Raw genomic sequence first — 23,891 nt, forward strand, 5'->3', positions numbered from 1 at the left:
GAAGCAGCCCCGACCAGGGGGTCCCTTTTTTATTCAGAATCACCCAGGACATGATGGACAGAAATGTCATCCCTCCTTAGACTTCCACAGAAGCTGAATTAAAAAGTTGAGTAATAGTTACTTTGAAGAAAGGAAAAAAAAAGAAAAAAGAAAAATTCACACGCAAAAACATTTATGTGTACACAGAATAATGTCAAAGAATGGATCAGCAACTGCTACTGTGATTACCTCAGGGGAGAAGAAAAGGTGCTGAAGGACTGGCATGAGTGGGTTTTTTTATTTTTTTGCATCGTTTGAAATATGTCCAATGTGCATGTATTTTTGTTTTGTTTATTTTATTTTATTTTTTTAAATTATTTATTTATATATTTTTGGCTGCATTGGGTCTTTGTTGCTGCACAGGGGCTTTCTCCAGTTGTGGTGAGCAGGGGCTACCCTTCACTGTGGTGCACGTGCTTCTCATGCTGTGGCTTCTCTTGTTGCGGAGCACGGGCTCTAGGCGGGTGGACTTCAGTAGTTGTGGCTCATGGGCTCTAGGGCATGGCCCCCAGATCACAGGCTCAGTAGTTGTGGTGCATGGGCTTAGTTGCTCTGCGGCATGAGGGATCTTCCTGGACCAGGGCTGGAACCCATGTTCCCTGAATTGGCAGGTGGATTCTTAACCACTGCGCCACCAGGGAAGTCCCGTTTTGTTTTTTAAATCTTTGAATTTTCATTTGACTCCCTTACCAAAATGGTAGATATCAAGGAAATTTGGAAATTTAAGAAGGCTGTCTAGATTCAGTAATGCTGGATAGAATTATACATACGTGTGAAGATAAAACGTTTTGTGTAAACCACTAAGTCTTCCTGTTTATCTCTGGACAGATATCCTTGGGAGTTGGGGCCAGAGGTACAGGAAAAGAGGAGCCAGGAATTTTCGAAAAATCGGCAGGAGTGGCATACAGGAAACAAATGTTTTTCATCTCAATCATTGTATATTCCTCTTGGTTTTGCTGAAAAAAATTGAAGGGTAAATTTTAGTTCACCGAAGTCCGACATAGATGGGAAGGGGATGTTTGATGTTTATTTTTGTAAAGGAAATTAATTGGGTGTGGTTGGCAGAGTTGAGACTTGAAGTTCCTATTCTAGATAAGGAAAACATCCCTTAGTGACGAATTCTCAGATTGATTATGGTATATTCCTGCCCCTAACCTTGCAAAATAACTTCAGGCTCCCTCCTCCAAGGGAAATGGTTAGGAAAAAATTAGGCAACTGTGCTTAAGAGGATTTGCAGACAAAAAGCTCATACTGAAAGATGAGCACACCGGACACACCTCATTCTCTTGATTAGCTGAACCAGTTCAACTTGTTACCCAGTGAGTGGTTAGTAGATCTAGACAAGTGTAGGAAATTGGAGAGTGGGGATCCCAAAAGTTGAAAGTGTGAAGTCAGAGGCCAGGTGTTTATAATGTTGCTTCTTAGTTTGTCTTGTTTGTAAGTACAAGTAAGAAGTTGAGCTCCCAAATAAAATATTTTAGGAATAGTGTTTCTTAAGTGACTCCAAATGTCAGTACATCTACAAAGAAATAATTGAAACCTAGTGGGTAATAAATCAATCAGACTGCGCAATAAGTAGCACCTGGGGATAGAAATTCCCCACAGAGGAGAAAAATGACATCACAGAAGAGAATACTTAGTAAAATTTATTAAAAAAAAAAAGAAAAAGGAAAACAATAATTTATGCCCTTGGCAAAATAAAAGATCTTTTCAATATAAATGTTTCTTAGAAAACATATGAAAAGATAATATACATATATATCAATAAATCAATATCCACGTTACAGCAAAAGTAATAATGATTCTATAACAGTGACGAGTGAAGAAAATTCTGGCCCTTACACAGCAGCGTTCCTGGAAGGTCCTCTGATTCCTCCTTTTTTTAGTACAGATGTGCTGCCATTTTAAGAAAGCCTGATACACATATATCTACATTTAGAAACTCTATCAATTCAATTTCTTTGTATCACAAAATAATTCTCTACAAAAAAAAAAATCAGCGAAAAGTTTCTGTAAGAGAGCCTTCAAATTGGCAAGCTTTCCTAATGTGTTTAGAAGTAACCAAATACATGTGTCCCCAACTTCTTTCATTATAGCATTATTGCATACAGTGATGTATACCTGAAGTGAGCCAGTAACAGAGTTGGGCTTCAGACCTGACTGAAGAGAATGTGTTCTTACTTAGAGTAAGAGGAAATGGTTGGGGGCACAACTTCCCCTCCATCTTTTGATTCTCTAATCCTGAGTTCTTAATTTTCCTGTCTCTACTGTTTCCTGGGTGACTTTGTTCACCTGGTACTCTCAAGCTAAAAGGAGGAAGTCATATGGGAGGATGGATTGATGGAAGTCGTAGGGGTGGATTAATGAATTAGTGAGTCACTCCAGCAGAGCAGAGTGCGATGAAATCTGGGGTTCAGAGTGTGTGTGTGGATACAGCTGGGGGAAAGCTGGAGCAATTCTGAGCCCTTGTCGTGGTATTTGTGAGGCCCCTCTCCCAGCAGGGGCACCTGAGGAGCAGCAGGGCTCAGTCCCGCTCTCCCCAGCCCGATGGGACACACACTCAGGAGAATGGACTGCGTCCTATTTGTCACATTCCTCCGGGCTCCCTTCAGCACAATGGTAGTGCTGGTCACAGAACTCCTGGATCCGGCTACAGGCCTCCAGCATCATCACTTCGGGGATTGTGATTACCACTCGGAAGAAATTTGGGTACTCGAAGCACTGCAAAAACAAAAGCCTGTTATTCTCAGAGCAATTGAATCAGGGACTGGACCACCCTAATGTGGCCCTAATCAGCACAAAGCAGTGATGCCATTTACCCAAGGCTATCATTTCACTCAATTCCCACCACTGGACTCAGCCAGTAACTGAGTTAATTTATCTTAAAAGGAATTTGTGGGACAAGCTTGATTTCCTCTCACCTAGAATGTTCAACCACAATTTTTCTTCCTGGATGGGGGAGAAACAAATTTTAAATAGAGGTCATGAGACCCATCAGTTTGAATGTTTTCGAAAGAGAATACAGTAGTCCCTCGGTATCCTTGGAGGGTTGGTTCCAGAACCTTTGAGAGTGCCAAAATCCGAGGATGCTCAAGTCGCATACATAAAATGGCATAGTATTTGCATAACCTACATACATCTTCCTGTGTACTTTAAATCATCTCTAGGTTACTTATAATACCTAATACAATGTAAATGCTATGCAAATAGTTGCCAGTCTGCAGCAAATTCAAGTTTTGGAACTTTCTGGGATTTTTTTTTCCCCTCATATTTTTCCATCCACAGTTGGTTGAATCCGTGGATGAGGAACCTGAGTATATGAAGGCCGACAGTATGCTTTGTTGGGGGAGAGAAAGTCAGGCTAAAGACCAGCTCAGGGAGAGTTCCTGAGACTCTAGAAACCGTTGAGAGTGTCCTGAGAGACGTAAGCACTCACTGTTGCCGGGAGGCAGTGGACGGATTGCTCAGCAACTAACTGCTCAGTGAATTCCACATCATTCTCAAATTCTGGGAAATGTTCCATCTCAATTCCAACCTATACCAATAACAGGGAGATGCAAATTTATCAGGAGGGAAAACAGGCCAACTCCCTATGCCACAAGTTAAGGTAGGGACTGCTCTAAAAAACATCTTGGAACTCCACTACTGATAACTAAGAGTTCTTGCTCTTACGAACTCACAGAATTTTTCATAGGGAAGAGAGGATGTATTTATATTAATGTTTTAGTTTACTGAAGGGTTCCTTCTTGGATGCTGATAAATGAAAGCTGGAAATAGGATGCCAGTGTTTCTCAAAAAAGGCACTATTGGGACTTCCCTGGTGGCGCAGTGGTTAAGAATCAACCTGCCAAAGCAGGGGACATGGGTTCGAGCCCTAGTCCGGGAAGATCCTACATGCCACGGAGCAATTAAGCCCGTGTGCCACAACTACTGAGCCTGTGCTCTAGACCCTGCGAGCCACAACTACTGAAGCCCGCACGCCTGGAGCCCGTGCTCCGCAACAAGAGAAGCCCCCGCAATGAGAAGCCCGCACACCACAAGGAAGAGTAGCCCCGCCCACCGCAACTGGAGAAAAAGCCCGCACGTAGCAACGAAGACCCAACGCAGCCAAAATTACATTAATTAATTAATTATATTTTTAAAGGCACTATAATCATTATGGGCCAGGCTATTCTTGATTGCATGGAACTACCCTGCCCATTGAAAAATATTTAGCATCCCTGGCCCACAAAATGACAATAGCACCCCACACAGTCTTTCTGAAAACAAACAAAATTCCTATATATCCCCAAACATTCCTAGGGAACCAGATCTCTCCTAGGTGAGAATTACAGTAGTGTGGAAAGCCTCTTATTTGTGTCTTATGTCATCCCTGTATCTACATATAAAATGAGTCTCAGTATGAAGAATTAAGTCATTTTAAGAGTTTTTTTCTTTTTCTTCTTTTTTCTTTTTTTTAGCACTGAGGTTAAACCACATCGATGGGACAATTCAGAACAAGGCAGTTCCTAAACTGACTGCCTCAGGAGCCCATGTGGTTGTCTTCGTGAGCCCTGCAGACTGGCTTCCCCCACCACCACCAACTGCCTGCCACCCACATACTCACCATGAGGTACATGGCCCCAGAAGGGCGGATGGGCCGGAGTCCAGGGATGGCAGCCAATGCCCCATAGCAGAGATCCGCATTGGACTACGAGAGGAGACAGAGACATCAAGAATGAAAAGTTAAGCAAAAGAAAAACCAAGTCATTAAAAGGAGAGCCCACATCAAAGGCAGGGAACCTAAGTTTGCCGTCCTGGCATAAGAGGTAACAAGATAAAAACTCTGTCACTTGAAGCTTTTGGCCAGGAGCAGGGTGGATTGCCAGAAGTTAGAGAAATGTGTGGGTAGATATTTACACTGGTGCCACCTCCTGGCTTGGAAGCCCCATAATGGAGCATTGCTCCAGAAATGAGGACCCATTATTTCAAATTCCACTGGTGGCATTCCTTGACTCCCAAAGTGGAAAGTCATGGGCTGCCCTTACCTTGAGGAAGCTTAGAGTGTTGTGGTAGAACTCTTGAGGTGTACGATGCAGGATGCTTTTCAGAGCTCCCTGGACAAGGGTGCAGGGTCCCAGGATCCGCTGACTCAGCTTCACCAGCCCATCTCGGATCTAAAAAGCCCCCCAGCAAACACATTATTTAGCCTTTCTTAGGCATCCCCACTGTGGAGATCCTTGTTCTGCCAATTCTATCAAGTTTTTAATCTCTGGAGAAGTGATGGTGCCTAGTGTCATTCTTAGATCAGACCACCTAGGTTTGTAGCCCAGCTCTGCCGTGCACTGGCTGTGTGACTCTGGGCAAATTATACAGCCTCTCTGTGTCTCATATTTCTTACCTGTGAAATGGAGGTAATACTAATACTGGCCTCACAGGGTTGTTAGGAGAATTAAATTGAAATAAAGTACATAAAGCTCTGGCACATTGTAATCCCACAAACAATATTAGGTATCATTACTGCTATTGTTTCCTTTTTTGTGGTACTAAAATTGGAGGTGGATGGAACTTCCTCACCAAGACAGAAAAACTGAGTTTTGGAGAGGAATAACTAGTACTGTCTTTATCCAGTGTCTTTCCAGGCATACGGAACTACAGGGCCAAAAAGAAAGAAAAGAACTCCTTACCTCCTTACCACTGTGCATGCAAAGTAAATAAATAAATATTTAGAAAAATATATGTATATAATCACCCCTAAATTAGACATACGATTTCACCACATTGCTCTCACCTCATTGCCAAAAATATCTCTTCGGTCATGGATGAGAATCCAGCCCATCCTCCAGCCAGGAACCAGCCAGCGCTTGGCCAGCCCTCCACAGGACAGGATGGGGACGTTGCTACTGAGGGTGGCTAGAGGTTCAAATTTGGAATCTGAAAACACCTGAGGAGAAGAGGTGCTTGTTACTGTTGTCTTCTGGTTTACTTTCCTCTGAATCCCATGCCTTGCAAAATTTTCCTTATATCCCTAGGGACAGGGTCTCAGATTTACGGGCTCATTCCTACCCTGAAGCATGATTGGGATCTCAAGAGGCTTCAGAGGGGACACCCAAATACATTTAACCCAGTATCTAGTCTAGATTAAAGGAAGCCTAAAATGAGGAAACTGACCCCAGCCCAGTAATAGGTATAACCCTGGGCTCTAGGGAATGAATGACCGTTGGAGTTACAGATTTCACAATAAGGTATGGGTCCATAATCCCTTATGTGAAATTCCTGGGCTCAAGTGTGTTGCAAAATGTAGAACTGTTTGGATTTTAGAAAGGTTATATAGCACATGTACCATATATTATGTAACAGCCGCAGGGCAATCGGGGACAGCACTCCTAATCAAGCACAGTAACTGTTCCGCCCCTTTCCTTACACTCTTATATAGATCCATAAGTGAGATACATAAAGATTTACAAATAGCTTTCTATCAGGCCAAGCCAGGTTTTGCCACCAAATGAATTCCAAAAATCTTCAGATTTGTATAGCTTTTTGGATCTTGGAAAACTGGCTAAGGGCTGGTTATCTGTATATCTGTTTAGAGCGCAGGGATACTACTGATTAGTGCTGTACTGAAATGATTAGGATTTGCTTCTGATTATTCTAGGTGCCACATCTAAAGGTGCCATGAGATAATTTGGGATTGAGAATATGACAGTGATGCATCCTACCCGAGACTCACCATGTCTCCATAGATCTCATCAGCTAAGATGGGGACACACTGCCTTGCAGCCACTGAAAATAAGAGAAACATGCTGAAATCATTTTTAATGTGAATTGCCTTAGCATTTAATATTTACCTGGGCTTATTATACTTTGCATTTCATGTTTGTATGTTTCATCTTCCTCTTTAAGAACTATAAACTCTTCTTATACTCTTCCAGGGTACAGAGCCTAAATTTGCTCTTTAATTAACTAGATATTTCAAACCCTCTCTTCCACATGATGGGAGTGGTGAAGAGGCAAGTATTTCCTCTTTTTCTCATTCTTTCAGAAAATTCCTACCTCTCCAGGGACACACCACTCACTAGAGACCCCAGTGGAGCCCTCCCACCTCCATCCCAGGCTTGGAACTTAGTGAAGGACTCCTTTCTCGTTCCATGAAACACCTGAAGGATTCCATCCCCATCTTCTCCCCTGTCAAGTGAAGTCTGCTGGACTCACCTGCCAAAATTTTCTGGAGATGACTTCTACTGAACACTGACCCACAAGGGTTTGATGGATTATTGACAACGAGACAAGCTGTCTTTTCATCAATCAGAGATTCCAGTTGTTTCAGGTCAATTTCCCAAAACTTCTCTGGCTGGGGAGGAAAAAACGGGGAGACTCAGATGATTCTGAAAAATGTAGGACTACTCACTTCACTCAAAGATATAATGTAAATAACAAAATGTGTCTGTGGCCTCGACCACCCACTTCCAGATCTTTCTCTGCTAAGATAATGGTCATATATTTTTATGAAGCAGTAATTGAGCTCTTGTGTCTAAAATTTAAAAGTCATTTACCAATAAATTGTAGGGTTTGACCTCGATTCCCATAGATTCCGCCAGAGTCCTGTAGAGAGAGAAGCCAGGTCTGGGAACTAGGATGTTTTGCCCTGGGTTGGCCAGCACAGCTAAACAAAGTTCAATAGCCTGACTGCAGCCACTTGTTAGAATGACATCCTGTAAAGAACAGAAAAGTTTCATTTTGTTAGGGGTTCCAACAGCAACAGGAGAAAGGTTATCAGATGAATGAGTGCGAAGCAAAAAAACCCTTATTTTTACAAACTCTATGTAAAGTAGTGGGGACTGTACAAAGCCAAAATGGAAAGAAGTGAATATGTTTACATATGTGCATATCTAAAAGTTGTTGAAAATGTTGGCCACTTAAGAGAAATAAATCACTTAAAAAAGGACGGGTTGGTTGTGACTCAGCAGACCTCCACGAGAGATCATTATGACCTTGGACTTTTTCACCTGGTTATTTATTTACTTTTGACCAGAGATTTGAAACCTGACTCTCTTCTGAAAGACAGATATAGGGCACCTCTTAATGTTAAGAAATATTGACACCCACCCAGTGGACAACAGAGCAGAGGGTAGCATTTAAACTTGGCCCTGCCATCAATCCAGTATGCCACGGAAGCTCTATCTTCCCATCTAAGTGACCTTAAGGGCAGTGAAGGAAGCTACAGATTCATAAAAGACCTATTGGTAAAATTAAAAATTTCAATTATTTGATGTTTATGAATTATTGTTTTTCAATGATCTTTTGCAGAGAAGCAAAATATACGGTGACCTCTGAGTCCTTTAAGCCTCCTTGAGACAGACACTATACGAGTTGTATGCAACGTTATTATCCTACTATAATGACATTAAATATAATCGCTGATTAGTGGCCTCCCCGTATGAAAAGTCCTCGAATTGCCAAAGGGAAATTATCCTTAGTTTTTGTTCCACTTGAAACCCTTATTCCTCATGGAACAGAAACAAGGAAAAGGGTAGAGTTTGCCCAATACTGTTCCCAAGCTGGTTCTTTGTCTAGGGCTCACCTTAGCTTCCAGGGGTGCCTCGGGACAGTGGTAATAAGAAGCAACCTCCTCCCGACTCGATAAGTAGCCTGAGAGAAAAGAGCAGAATGAGGAAGCTGGAAGTTTTCATTCCACAACGGACAGCTTTGCCCTCAAGTCAACAGGGCTTCGAGGCTACCTTCTGCCCCAGCTCAGAGCACATACGATTTAGTTTAGCTCTCTGTCACTATAGATAAAGGAGATTAACTTTATATCTTACAATTTTATAATGAGCACAAATATATAAATAATAACAAAAAGAGTTCCCGAAACTATAAAATACTCTGCAGCATCTTGGTTACTGTGATATGTTTTATTTTATTTTAGATTATTTAATCTAAAATTTAGATTAAATAATCTAAAATAGGATTAGATTAGTTAGGATTTAGATTATTCCTAAATCCCTTCCAGGTATTTTATATATATATATATATATATATATATATATATATATATATATTTCTTTTTTTTTTTTTTTTGCGGTACGCGGGCCTCTCACTGTTGTGGCCTCTCTCGTTGCGGAGCACAGGCTCCGGACGCGCAGGCTCAGTGGCCATGGCCCACGGGCCCAGCCGCTCCGCGGCATGTGGGATCTTCCCGGACCGGGGCACGAACCCGCATCCCCTGCATCGGCAGGCGGACTCTCAACCACTGCGCCACCAGGGAAGCCTCAGGTATTATATTTTTTGAAAACTTGTAATTAGTGAATTCATTACCTTGGGTCCATTTTAACTTTTTCACATTGTACTGTATACCTATTAGTATTTTTCCTTTTAACTTATATTGATGGACTTCCCTGGTGGCGGAGTGATTGAGAGTCCGCCTGCCAGTGCAGGGGACATGGGTTCAAGCCCTGGTCCGCGAGGATCCCACGTGCCACAGAGCAACCGGCCCATGCGCCACAACTGCTGAGCCTGTGCTCTGGGGCTTGCAAGCCACAGCTGCTGAGCCCATGTGCCACAACTGCTGAGGCCCTGTGCCTGGAGCCCATGCTCCACAGCGGGGGGAGGGGGGCCACCGCGGTGAGGAGTGGCCCCCGCTCGCCGCAACTGGAGAAAGCCCGTGAGCAGCAAGGAAGACCCAACACAGCCAAAAATAAATAATATAAATTAAAATAAATTTTAAAACTTATATTGAAATTAAATTTTTTTTCTTTTAAATCATATTCTCATACAATAGTTCCAAATGTTAGTTTACAAGCTTGAAGTATAGACAGTTTCATACAAATTATTATGTTTTACAAAATTGCTCTCCAGAAAGATTGTCTTCAGTTACCAAGACTAGAGGCAGTATTTCCTAATGTTTGTTAAATTAATAGGTAGAGATAGGTCTCTTGACGTTATACAAATTAGCACTTCCTTAATTACTAATAAAGAAGAGTATTTTCTAGATATATGTTATTATCTGTGTTTCCTTTGGCATGAAGTGTTCATATCCTTTGCATTTTGTCAAATGGAGACTTGGTTTTGGGTTTTCAGGTTAAGTCAGTTTCCTAATACTTTGGATATAAAAGTCATTATAAACTTTTAAAACATTTTATTGAAGTATAGTTGATTTACAATGTTATGTTAATTTCTGCTGTACAGCAAAGTGATTTAAGTTATACATATATACATCCTTTTTCATATTCTTTTCCATTATGTATAAACTTTTTTTACAACTTAACTTTTGGTCTTATTTTGTTTTGATTTTTATTTATGAAACTTCATAAAATGTAAATAATCAACCTAAAAATCACATCCCTGATATCTCTTTAAAGTGTTTTTACAATTCTAGTTTAGCATGAAACTGGAGTTTTATTCTGCATTAAGAATATGTTTCTAGGGGGCTTCCCTGGTGGCGCAGTGGTTGAGAGTCCGCCTGCCGATGCAGGGGACACGGGTTCATGCCCCGGTCCGGGAGGATCCCACATGCCGCGGAGCGGCTGGGCCCGTGAGCCATGGCCGCTGAGCCTGCGCGTCCGGAGCCTGTGCTCCGCAACGGGAGAGGCCACAACAGTGAGAGGCCCGCGTACCGCAAAAAAAAAAAAAAAAAAAAAAAGAATATGTTTCTATGCGCACATATACACAGCAGGGAAATGTGCGACACTGAAACAAAGTCAAGGAATCACTTATTTTACCAAAATGTTTAGGGTAGAAATGTTTAATAGATGGAGAGAATTAAACCTAAACCTAAGAATAATTTCTTTCTGTCCTAAACAAACCTTCTATCCTCCAGTAGGTCAGCTCATTCTTTGCTGTTCTTGGTTTTATTGGTTTTGTTTTTTGTTTTTGCCTTGAAACAAGTACGATTACATTGAGAGTGTGATTAGGACCATAATTAAATTAAATCTTGAATGTGTAGAGAAGGAGAAATAAGGCCAAGAAGCTATTTACACAGGGCAGTAATTAAATTAATTTAGGAGCTAGAGGGCTTTGTAAAGAAGCAGGTGCAGCCACACTCAAGGCCTCCGTTTAGAATTAGCGATGATAGAATAGGAGTGTTATTTGAGAAATAAGTATGTAATGGGAACCTAGAGCAGGGAGGTGCCGTAATGCCAGAGGAAGCCAGGAAAGAAGTTAGACCTTGATGGCTTGAGGTTAAGTAGGCTGAGACCCCTTTCCCCAAATCCAACAGCCATTTTATCTTAGCTTCTCCTTAGGAATTATGCATCGGGAAAGCAAAGAAGAATGCTAGAAATGTATTCCTATTAGAAGAGCACTAAAGATTTGGAAGCCACCAGATTAGAGTCTCAGGAGGAATTTACCAGTGGAGGGAGCATAGCCGTTATACTTCCCCGAGTCAAGGGCATCTTTTATTGCTTGGGTAACTTCAGGATCTGTAGGCAGGTTTCCAAACACAGTAGGGTCCCCTTTTCATGGGAAAAAAAAAAAGAACCGCCAAGAGGTTACTCTTCCATGCCCAGTGCTCAGACCCACCCTCCACTTCCATCCTTTCCAACCAACCCATGAGGATGGGGGTGGGAGGAACAATGCCTGCCTCTCGGTCAAGTGTCTCGAACTCACCAATTGACAGAGCAATCATGGTCTTGTTTGGATTTGGCTTCACCTTCATGCTGTCCACAATGGCCCGGATGGGATTGAAAGTTTTGTTGGACATGTCCGAGGGCTTCACGGACCATCTGGCCTTCCTGCCTTTCATTTTTCCCGGCACAGAGCTTCTCCCAGGGATGTTGACATGCACATCCAGCACTGAGGGGAGGTTGCCATGGTCGTGCAACTGAATCATGTATGGGTCCATCACTAACAAAGACTATGGGGAAAAAAAGGGGTCGCTGTGACACTAAGAACAGACATCATCCTGGGGGGGCTACAGTTGGACCAAAACATTGGGGTGATTTCACCAGACATCTCTTTCCAAACTCCTTTCTATGTAAAGTAGCTTTGTTATGAATGTGGGGAGTTTTAAGACTTTTCCCTGAGACGGAAAATAAGCAAGAGCCCATTCTACAATATTAGCTAAGAGTGTTCCATCGAATACTTACCTACTATGAGATTCGCTGTGTGCAACTGTAATCCCCATGAAAATGTAACCACGCTCTCAGTGAGACCAAGGAAAAATGACATGAGAACTGTTAAACAATGAAAGCATATGTGTTCCTTCCTTTCCATGCAAGTGTTCCTCCCTAACACTTCAACAGACTGTGTCTTGTCCTGTGCAAAGAAGAACCAGGGAGAACCATTCCACCTTGTTAGAAATTTAGTGTTAATATCGTCATTAGTAAAAATAAAGCCCTATTCCATAAGCATCCTACTGTCCTGTGGATAAAGAAGTCAATACACCACAAAGAAAAAAGGGCACACTCCAAATCACCGTCACCAGATTAGCTGAGCCTTGAGATTTTACCTTCTGGGTAAAGGAGAAGCAGCTTCCAAGTAGCCAAACCAGGAAGTCGTCTTAGTTCTTTGGCAAGTTACAGTGACAGTGAATTCAGATGCAAACTCTGACTCCTGAAATAGTCCCACAAATGGGCGTTGGGCCTGAAACTTTCATGCTATTGGTTCAGGTGAGAACTGAGCAGCCAGCCCTCCTCTTCCCTCCCCTCCCCACTTTTTGCTTCTTTTTACCTCTAACCCTGCCTCCACCTCCACCACCAAATCAGGAATTTGAACTGGCTCTGTGTTAACTCTTTCCGCGTACTTTGTGAGATGTTTGAAAGGACTGTCAGAGAGGTAGTTAGGATTACAGTTGGTAACTTTTGTTAAAACTTTTTTGTTACAAAACAACCTATTAAAATTTCAATAGTACAGAAACGTATAGAGTAAAAAGTGAGAGTCTTGCTATCTGTATGTTCCATTCTCACTCCCAGGGCCAAGCGGTAGTAATGATTTGGCCATTTCTATCCATTCACCAAGATGGATAGATGATAGTAGATCAATTGATCTACAGATGATAGATAGATAGATAGATGATAGATTAGATGACAGATACATAGTTACAGAATTTTATGTATTTTCAAAACACAGCTGAGATCATGCTCTACAACTTGTTGGGCAGCATACTTACTTACTTCCTACATCTTGGGCTCCTTTCCTTGTCCGTCCACAAAGTTCTACTCCAGCTGGAACATACTGCAGTTAGAGTAAACTAAGGCTCCCTCCATAAATATCTTAAAAGTACATGGTCTCCAAGGCAACCAAAACCTGTGCAATTGTGAATTCTCCTTCATTTTCCTGTTGTGGAGCTACTGGAAAAATAAGATGTCAGGCGAGATCTAAATAAAAAACTTTGCTAAGCAAGCACAGCAGAGATCTCAGCATTCCTGTGAGCCTATGAAAAGTACCACCCACCCAAGGGTTAAGAGGAGCCTCAGTGACCCCATGACTCAGATCCTATCTGTTTATTTATTGAGAGACAAAGAGTTGTTACATAAGCTCCATCTTCTCCAGCTGCTTATCGGTGATTTGAGTCTCCAGTGGGGTTGAATAACCTTTTATTTCTCTGGTCCTTCTATCTCTTAGTGCTTTGAAAGACTTACCTAATGCATTCTCTTCCCCACTGCAGTGAAGTGAGCATTTACCACTTCATCTCACCAGTGGAGAAGCAGAAGCACCAGGTAAGGGCAGGAAGCCAGTCAGGTCAAAGAGAATTTAGGTTCTGAAGCTCTGAGCCCTGAGCTAGCTAATCCAGACTGCTCTGCTTCAAAAAGCTATGTCTACAACATCTAAAAAGACAGAAAAGGAAAGGCTTAAGTCAGCTCTGCTCTTTGGCACCCTATAGCAAAAGGTGAATGGCTTGTTTTACTAAATGCAGTGAAACACTGTACAGAAAGAAGTATACTTCACAGGCTGGACGGACTGCCCTTGGTTAAGTTGCCAAGTGAGAACATGGTGTTATTTCCAAAGCACATAGATTTTGTCAAGAGAGAAGACCACTCTTTCCTAAATGCTTTTATTCCACCACCGCTGCCATTTAAAATATAACATGTAAAATATAACATGTATGTGCTGGAGAAAATCAGAAAAAATTAAAAGCATTTATAATCCACCACCACTCTTAATCCATTAGTCTTACTTTTTCCCCACAAAGTTTGGATCTTGTTCTATATACATATTTTTTAAATTGAGATAAAATTTATATAACATAAAGTTCACCATTTCAAAGTGTAAGATTCAGTGATTTTTTTAGTTCATTCACAACATTGTGCAACCATCACCACCATCTAATTCCAAGACATTTTCATTGCTCCAGAGAGAAACTCCATACCCATGAACGAGCCCCTCCCCACTTCCCTCCTGCCAGTCTCCCACAACCACTAATCTACTTTCTGTCTCCATGGATTTGCCTATTCCTGATGTTTCATACAAATGGAATCATACGTTATCTTTTTTTTTTTCGGCGGTACGCGAGCCTCTCACTTCTGTGGCCTCTCACTTCTGTGGCCTCTCCCGTTGCGGAGCACAGGCTCCGGACGCGCAGGCTCAGCAGCCATGGCTCACGGGCCCAGTCGCTCCGCGGCATATGGGATCTTCCCGGACCGGGGCACGAACCCGTGTCCCCTGCATCGGCAGGCGGACTCTCAACCACTGCGCCACCAGGGAAGCCCCAATATGTTATCTTTTGCGTCTGACTTCTTTCACTTGGCAAATATTTTTCAAAGTTTATCCATGTTGTAATGTGTATCAGTACTTCATTCCTTTTTATGGCTGGAAAATAGTCCATTCTGTGGATATACTTCATTTGTTCATCCATTCACCAGCTGCTGGCCATTTGGGTTGTTTCCATTTTTTGGCTATTATGAATAATGCTGCTATTAACATCTGTATACAGGTTTTTGTGTGAACATATGTTTTCAATTCTCTTGGGTATGTACCTTGGCATAGAGCTGCTGGGCCATGTTATGGACAGTGTTTGCATTGTGAATTTTTAAATTATATCATGAATATTTTCCCATGTTATGAAAAACATTCCATCATAGAGAGGTTCCTCATTGTGTGAGGTGATACCTCATTGTAGTTTTGATTTGCATTTCTCTAATGATTATATAGCTTGCTTTTTAAAATGTCTTAATTATATGTTGTGTGGCCATTCTTTCCATTTTCATACATAGAGATCAACTTAATTCCTTTTAATGGCTACATAGTGTTCAGTTAACCATTCCACTGTTGTTGGCTATGTGGCAGCTTCCAATTTTTCTTTCTATTACAAATAAATCATATTGAACACACATTATTTATGATTGGGAATTTTTATGAGTATCCTGTAATTTGTGGGATAATTTCCTAGAGGAAGAATCACATTTCAAACACCGATAGACCTGCCAATTGATCAAATAATAGACTATAGGGAGAAGAGACAACACAAATATGTCTTATTTTGACAACCTCTTGGAGCTCAGACCAGCTGTCAGAACAACATATCCTGCTTGAGAGGTGACACAGGGAATCAACTGAGTGTTACAGCAGTGGTTCTCCAGATGGAAAGAATCTCAGAGATTAAGACCTCCTCTTGATATTGGCCTTTGCAAGAGTTAAGTCAGGCAAGGATGTGATTGTCTCAATGTTAGAAGCTATTGCCACTCAAGGTTTAGAATTTCAAAGATCCCAGCTACACTGGAGACTCAGGTTCAACTCGCCCTCCCCCACACACAGACAATAGGCTTGGTGTCCTGTTCCCACCTCGACATTATAAACCGGGAGCCTTAGATTATTCAGACTGATAATCCCCCCTGGGGCGGCAGCAGTGTCAGCTCATCTATATCTCTGGTTTTCAGTCCTTCTCATTGCTTGGCCCCTGGGGCATTCCATTTTTATCTTTGGAGCTCAGTTAGGTATTTTGTTATATTTAACCCACCATTTTTAGATATTTTTATAACTGGAGATCTTCCAGGTCCTCCTGACCTCAATATCACCAAAAATGAAAGTCTCTCCTCGTTAATTTGAAATGTCACCTTTATCTCGTACTAAATTCTTCTATCTTCCTAACCCTTTATGGAATACTATATTCTAGAATGAAAAATTTTACAGTTCTTGATATGCATTGGCAGCTTCCTTTCTGAATGGCCAATAACCTTCCTATCAGTAATTGTTTGCAAACCCTGGGAATTATTTTCCACAAAAATCTTTGCCAAATTGATTGATAGGAAAAAAGGATATTAAAGGTTGCCGTTATTTCTGTTCCTTTATATTCTAGTGAGGGCAGTCATTTTTCATGATTTAATATTAGCTCTTCTCATGTTGTGAATTACCTGTTCACATCCCTCACCTGTCTTGCCCAGGGGCTCAACTTTTTCTTAGGTGAGACCTGGACAGAGGAAGCCGCCGCAAGGCAACAAAACAGCTGCACTGAGATCACTGGCCCAGCCTCCTCTGTTTCAACCCAGCTGGCTCAGACTCCGGTTTACAGATCAAAGAACAGTGAGTAGCACGGGGTTTGGGCAGATGGTCCTGCAAATAGTGCAGCTGACGCAGAACCAGCAGGGCCGAGGGGGTGCGAAGGGGACAGGTGCTGCTGTATCAGAAGGTCATCCCCATGGCACGCCCTCATTCAGTAGCTGACAAGCGAACCCAGATCAGACGGGAAAACAGACAAAACAAACAAGTTTTGGTCACACCCTTCTTCTGTAGCTCATGTTTTCTCTCAATAGAAAGCTGAGGGGGGAAAACAAAAGAGAAGGCCCAACTCTGCTTACGGAGCCTAACTGCCACCAGGTAACCTTCACTGGACAGTCAGGGCCCAGTAAACCGTGGAAATACTCACTAAAAGCTACACCAACCAGCCATTAAGGCTTTCACTTAAAAATTAAACTTGCATTGAGTTTGTTCTTAAGTATAACACTATTGTGTTTGCCATAGAAAAATGTTTCTATGTGTGTGGTAAAAAAACACATAACGTGAAATTAGCCATCTTCATCATTTTTTTTTTTCATCTTCATCATTTTTAAGTGTATAGTTCGGCAGTGTTAAGTATATTCACTTTGTTGCACAGCAGATCTCCAGAACTTGTTCATTTTGCAAATCTGAAACTCTATACCCGTTAAACACTAATTCTCCCTCTCCCCTCCCCACAGCCCTTGGCAACCACCTTTCTACTTTCTACCTTTCTATTTTCTGATAGGAAAGTATTTTAAAAATAGTTACACCACCCAGAGATAACCACTGTTAACCATCTTGCCCACAATTAATATTTTGAAATATTTTTTTTTTCCTAGGGGTACACCCACAGGATTTCTATAACAGAATCTGGTTTTCCACGAGTCTCTTTTTACATGATACTGTGATCTTCCTAAGACTGTAAAAATTTTTTTGAATTTCTTTTTAGGGATTGCCTAAAACCCTGGGTCTCCCTTTTTTTTTTTTTTTTTTTGCGGTAAGCGGGCCTCTCACTGCTGTGGCCTCTCCCGTTGCGGAGCACAGGCTCCAGACACGCAGGCTCAGTGGCCATGGCTCATGGGCCCAGCCGCTCCACGGCATGTGGGATCTTCCCGGACCGGGGCACGAACCCGTGTCCCCTGCATTGGCAGGCGGACTCTCAACCACTGCGCCACCAGGGAAGCCCAGGGTCTCCCATTTTTATACATCTCTTTCCACATCCTTTTTTTCTCGACCCAGGCATAAGAGTTTATGCTCACTGGGTATCTATCCCATACCCAGCACTGTTTGATATGCTCTACCCAAATCAACTCATAATCCTCATCTACATCCCAGAAGTAGGGCCTGTTTCACCTCCACTTTACAGATGAAAACGAGTCCCACAGTAGTGAGTGGTGAGTTGCAGTTCCAGTTTCACCATCCAGCTCCAGATCCCATTACAGAAGTCTGCCCCATTTTATTTTTTAATTTTTTTAATTTTTTATCAATTTTATTTATTTATTTATTTTTGGCTGTGTTGGGTCTTCGTTGCTATGCGCAGGCTTTCTCTAGTTGTGGCGAGGGGGGCTACTCTTTCGTTGTGGTGCACGGGCTTCTCATTGCGGTGGCTTCTCTTGTTGCGGAGCACGGGCTCTAGGTGCGCAGGCTTCAGTAGTTGTGGCTCACGGGCTCTAGAGTGCGGGCCCAGTAGCTGTGGCACACGGGCTTAGTTGCTTCATGGCATGTGGGATCTTCTCGGACCAGGGCTCGAACCCATGTCCCATGCATTGGCAGGCGGACTCTTAACCACTGCACCACCCGGGAAGCCCTGCCCCACTTTAGAGGACCAAGTGAGTTGAGAAATACAGTCCTTTCTTTCCTAAATAGAAAAAAATTAAAATAGTAAAAAGACAAAAAAATAAACATGGAGAGTTGCTGGGGCTAACTTTAAGAAAATAATGAATGAACTGTGTGGATTAAGAAGCATGAAGGATTCACCTGCCTTTTATTGCTTATAATTAGTTACTTTGTCACTTTTCATCCTGAACCATTCCCAATGATCACTCATCTGTTGGGTACAGAGGAATGCATATGTTTTAACTCCCCTGGTGGATAGTAAGCTCCCTGAGGAAGTACCAGGTGGGGAGCATTCCTTATACTTCCCTACATCCTCCTTCAGGTCTGGCGTGGTGACTTTATCAGCCATACTCAATACCTGCTCGCCAGTTGGCAGTGAATAGTACATAAACCAGAGGGAAAGGAATGGCAGGAGGGGTGGTCAAATGAGAGGAAACCCAAGCCTTTGCACAGTTATAGAAGAGGAGGTGAGGAATTCAGGTCCTAGTTTGTTCCCACATTCACTATCTCATGTAATTAAAAAAAAAAAACAAAACAAACCCCGCAAACAAACCAAAGACCTGTGCGCTAGACAGACAGAAGGCTATCAGAACAGACAGGTGAACCTGGTTGCGCTTTTTAAATTTAAAGTAAACTTTTTATTTTAGAATAGATTTAGAGGGACTTCCCTGGTGGCGCAGTGGTTAAGAATCTGCCTGCCAATGCAGGGGACAGGGGTTCGAGCCCTGGTCTGGGAAGATCCCACATGCTGTGGAGCAACTAAGCCAGCTAGCCACAACTACTGAGCCTGTGTGCCACAACTACTGAAGCCTGCGCGCCTAGATCCCGTGCTCTGCAACAAGAGAAGCCACCACAATGAGAAGCCTGTGCACTGCAATGAAGAGTAGCCCCGCTCGCTGCAACTAGAGAAAGCCCGCCCACAGCAATGAAGACCCAACGCAGCCAAAAATTAATAAATAAATAAATTTATTTAAAAAAAACAACTTGTATAGATTTACAGAAAAGTTGTGAAGATAGTACAAAGAGTTCTCACATACACCTCACACAGTTTTTCCCGTTTTTAACATCTTATATTACCATGGCATATTCTTAGTTATAACTAAGAAATAAACATTGGTCCATTAAACTTCAGCAAACTCCATATTTCACTTGGATTTCACTAGGTTTTCCCACTAACACACCTTTTCTGTTCCAGGGTCCCATTCAGGAGACCACATTACATGTAGTGGCCATGTCCCCTGAGTCTAATCTAATCTCAAACAGTTTCCTCTAATCTGGGACAGTTTCTCAGACTTCCCTTATTTTTCATGATCTTGGCAGTTTTGTGTAGAATGTTCCTCAACTTGGGTTTGTCTGACGTTTTTCTCATGGTAAAAGAAAGACAAGTTGAGCTTTTAATGTTATGGCTACTCACTTCACATCAGCGCTCTAAAGGTTAAAGAGGAAATAAAGCTTTCATCTGTTTGCTGGTTAAAGCACCTGCTTGCTACTTCTCTCATGGAGTTCAGCAAATCATACCATCCTGTTTGTTTTGTGCTTTGCATAATCATTTAAACCATTCTCCCATTAACTCAGTCATTTCTCTTTAGTCAGAACTTGGAGTTCTTTCATTTGAGGATGGCCAGAACTTCAATCTCACTCCAATTCCTAGCATTCATCAGGAAAGAGTGTCATTTGTACTTACAGGGGGAGTCACCAAGCAAATAAGCTTAGATTCTTGGGAAATGATTCTGTGTTCTTGCCATTCCAATGTTCAGAATAATCTAGAGTCTCAACTATGCTCCAATCCATCAGGCTATCTCTAGACTACAATTTCTCACTATTTTTCTAATAATAAAAATATTATTTTTGGCCCTGTTTTTAAAAATTGAGATATCATTCATATTCCATAAAATTTATCCTTTCCAAATGTACAATTCACTGGTTTTTAGTATATTTACAATGTTGTACAATCATCACTACCATCTAATTCCAGAACACTGTCATTACTCCAAAAGGAAACCCTGTACCTACTAGCAGTCACTTTCTAGTCCCTCAATCCTGCCTTGCCCCTGGCAACCTTTAATCTATTTTTTATCTCTATGAATTTGCCAATTCTGGACGTTTCCTATAAATGGAATTGTATAATAGGTAGCCTCTTGCGTCTGACTTCGTCTACTTAGCATAATGTCCTCAAGTTTCATCCATGTTGTAGCAGGTATCAGGATTTCATTCCTTGTATGGCTGTATAATATTTCATTGGATGAAATACAGCACATTTTGTTTATCCATTTATCAGCTGATAGATATTGAGGTTGTTCCTTAACTGATTGTGTTTTGATAGCTGTTCGTTATTTACCAATTGACTCAGCTCCTGGCGTCATACCTTATCTTCCTAATTCTTAACCCCCATTCATGTTTTACCTCCAGGCCCCATGAAAACAGCCAACAGCGGCTATCGCTGAAAACAAATACATAAAAAACACCAAAAAAAACACCTCTATAGAAATCATTGCTGATTTTTCTACCATATTCTTTCAGTAATTGACTCACAGCTGCTTACTGTGTACCTACTATTTGGTAAGCACTGTTCTAAGTCCTACAGATATAGGGTTCAACAAGACAGATTTAGACCCTGCTGTCAGGGTACTACTATTAATGTCTAATGAGAGACAGACTTTAACCAAATCATTATACAAATAGATATTTAAATGGCTATTAGGATAAGTGCCACAGAGAAGTGCAGAGAGAACATCATGAGTGAGGAGAGAGGTTGAAGGAGCCTTCCCTGAAGAAGCTGTGTTTCAGTTGGGTTGGGAAGATAAGGATTTGGCCAGAAGAAAAGAACGAGAGAGATTCCAAGCTGTGACACCAGCATGCTGAAAGCCTTGAGGGGCTAGGGGCTTGAGAGGAAGTGGTGGGGCACTGCGAATAAGAGGGGAGCAGTGGACAACGAGGCTAGGGAAGTACAGAGGAGTCTCTGACCAGCTTACCCTCATGGAGAAGGTGATCAGAAAATGTAGCACCATCTTCTTACCAAAGAAAAAGGCTTAACACTAATTTCCAACACTCCAGGGCATTTAGAAATTTTTCAAGCTGCTCAAAATTAGGCAATTTTTCTTCCAGTTCTAAGAGAAGCAATTCTGGTCCCAAATCTCATTCTTGCCCATGGGTTACATATCCTAGATATTTTGTTATCCACTGGGATGCTGGCTATCTTCCCTTTGTCTCTTCAGATCCACTCTTTGCCCTTCTCCTTTCTCTGTGCCCCAGGAACCTGACTTGCATGGACTCATCAGTGGGACCCCTTGGCCACTGCAGGTCACTGGTCGGAGATCCAAAGTGGGGTCAGGGGTGTACGAGGTCGGCTCCCTTCTGGTTGGGTTTCATCTTCTGAAGACCATAGCTACCATCAGGAGGCTGTCTCCATATAGCCACCCTCTCCAGGTTCTTGTCACCACTTCTTCCCCTTGCCCCCTTAGGCCTCAGTGGGGACAGCTTCCCTGCTGGTCTCTCTAAACCCTATTTATACCTTTTTTTTTTTTTTTTTGCGGTACGCGGGCCTCTCACTGTTGTGGCCTCTCCCATTGCGGAGCACAGGCTCCGGACGTGCAGGTTCAGCGGCCATGGCTCACGGGCCCAGCCGCCCCGCGGCATGTGGGATCCTCCCGGACCGGGGCACGAACCCGTGTCCCCTGCATCGGCAGGTGGACTCTCAACCACTGCACCACCAGGGAAGCCCTATTTATACCTTTTATAGCAGACGTAGTCCCCCCAGATGGCTGCAACAATACTCCCACTCACATGCTCCTCAGCAACGTGGCTTTGCCACTTCTCCTCTGAGAGCTGGAGTCTATCCTCCACACTCTCGAATCTGGACACTGTGACAGCTTTGACCAATGGAATCTGAGGGAAGTGCACTGTGCCATTTCCAGGTATAGTTCTTAACTGGTCTACCAACTTCTACTCCCTGCTCTTGGGACCCTGAGCCTCCATGTAAGAAATTCAGTTTACTCTGCTGGAGAGAGAGGACACCTAGGGAAGCACTGAGGTGCCAGGTAGGTAAGTGAGGAAGCCATCTTGGGTGTCCAGCCCATCTGAGCTTTCAGATTACACCAGGCAAAGATAACTACGACTGCATGAGAAATCCCAAAAGAGATTCACCCAACTATTCCAGTCACCCCTCAGAACCATAAGAGATCCAAAGTAAATTATTTTATGCCAGAAAACCTTTGATATGTTTCCTTTATTAAACTCTCTTCAAATTGCCTAGGTTGTATGCACCCTCTGTTTCCTGCTGGGACCCCGTAGATGACAACCAAAAGTGTCTAGCAACAAAAACCCACTCTAACTTCTAACCTGGATCACACAATTCTAGGAGTGACAGGGATTGGGATAATCCTGGAAAGCCATCAGCTTGAAGTCATCCTGCATCCATTTGTCTCCATCTATTTTATTTTAAACACAGGACCTCAGTCACCTGTTTCAGCACTTTTCACAAGCCACTTTCAAGAGCACATGTAGGAGAACAGATCATTCAGCTGCACAGACAGAACAAGTGCAGCAGAAGAGAAGTGTCAACTTTTTCTTTTCCAGGCCAAACATATTGGGTCTTTATAGCTTCTTCAAGGGCTCTATAATTAATTGGTCAATCCTTGCAGTTTTTTCCTTGTCCTTCCTGGAACGATTTCATGGGTGGTGGTATCCAAAAAGGAGCTCAGCCCCTCCTGTAAATGTCTACCTAGTTCTGTAGATAGGAGTAGGCTATATAGATATAGATATAACACATACATATAAGGGAAAGAAAGAAAAAAAGGGATTCTCTTCCCAACAAGTCTGAGCTCTGAGCAGCCAACTAAAATGATAGCTAAAATAATAATATGAAATACAAAGCGTTTCTCTCTCTTGCTGACCTTCAATGGGATCCTTAAAGCCTAGGAGACCCATCCTTTAGCCTACATTACCTCCTGCAGTCAGAGATTTGAGTCACAAGACACACTTTCTATGAGGAAGAGCATCTCCTGGTAGCCCAACACAGACTTAAGCGTCCCCTGCCCTGTGCCTTAGTGGGTAATAAGGGTCTTCCTTCCAGACCAGGCAGGTGCTGAGCCTCGCTTCTGCGCTGCAGAAAGTCCCGAGTACATTTCCATGGGTCTGCAGTTCCGAAGAAGTTTCTCAGCCAAGAAGCATAGACTGTTCCAAAGGTTAAAGTGTTGGCTGCTGCCATCCCCCAATGAGGCCTCAAGGACACTCCTTCACTCTCCTGCCTGGAAACAAGTGCCAGAGGTGACGCAACTCAGCAAACTTTATCCAGATTCACTGCTGGGATCCACAGAAGGGAGAGGACCGTCGATGGGGGCCAAACCACAGTAATTACCCAAGTCTGGGAACATCAAGTTCCCACAAGACCCTGACAAAACAAAGAGACGCAATGGAGTCTCTAGTACTTGAGAAGAGTGCCACGGGGTACACAACTCTCTCAGTGGGAGGACTGGGAGGGAGAGAATAAAAAAGAACAATATGGTTACCAAAGGGGAAAGGGGGTGGGAGAGGGATAAATTAGGAGTTTGGGATTAGCAGATACAAACTACTATATATAAAATAGGGCTTCCCTGGTGGAGCAGCGGTTGAGAGTCCGCCTGCCGATG

The 23,891-nt window shown here is 42.6% G+C and overlaps 1 protein-coding gene across 1 annotated transcript; it reads right to left on the reverse strand.

Moving 5' to 3' along the window:
- Window positions 1–2,619: 2,619 nt before the first annotated feature.
- On the reverse strand, window positions 2,620–11,857 carry TAT (tyrosine aminotransferase; the record flags this gene model as incomplete). Its single annotated transcript, XM_079907270.1, has 11 exons — window positions 2,620–2,760; window positions 3,476–3,574; window positions 4,646–4,729; window positions 5,067–5,195; window positions 5,810–5,962; window positions 6,749–6,801; window positions 7,231–7,369; window positions 7,572–7,730; window positions 8,600–8,667; window positions 11,364–11,468; window positions 11,623–11,857. 11 exons carry the CDS (start codon window positions 11,855–11,857, stop codon window positions 2,620–2,622), a joined length of 1,365 nt encoding a protein of 454 aa, XP_079763396.1.
- Between the last annotated feature and the right edge of the window lie 12,034 nt (window positions 11,858–23,891).

The sequence above is a fragment of the Stenella coeruleoalba genome (assembly GCF_951394435.1).
Source record: "Stenella coeruleoalba genome assembly, chromosome: 20".
In the NCBI taxonomy this organism is placed as follows: domain Eukaryota; kingdom Metazoa; phylum Chordata; class Mammalia; order Artiodactyla; family Delphinidae; genus Stenella; species Stenella coeruleoalba.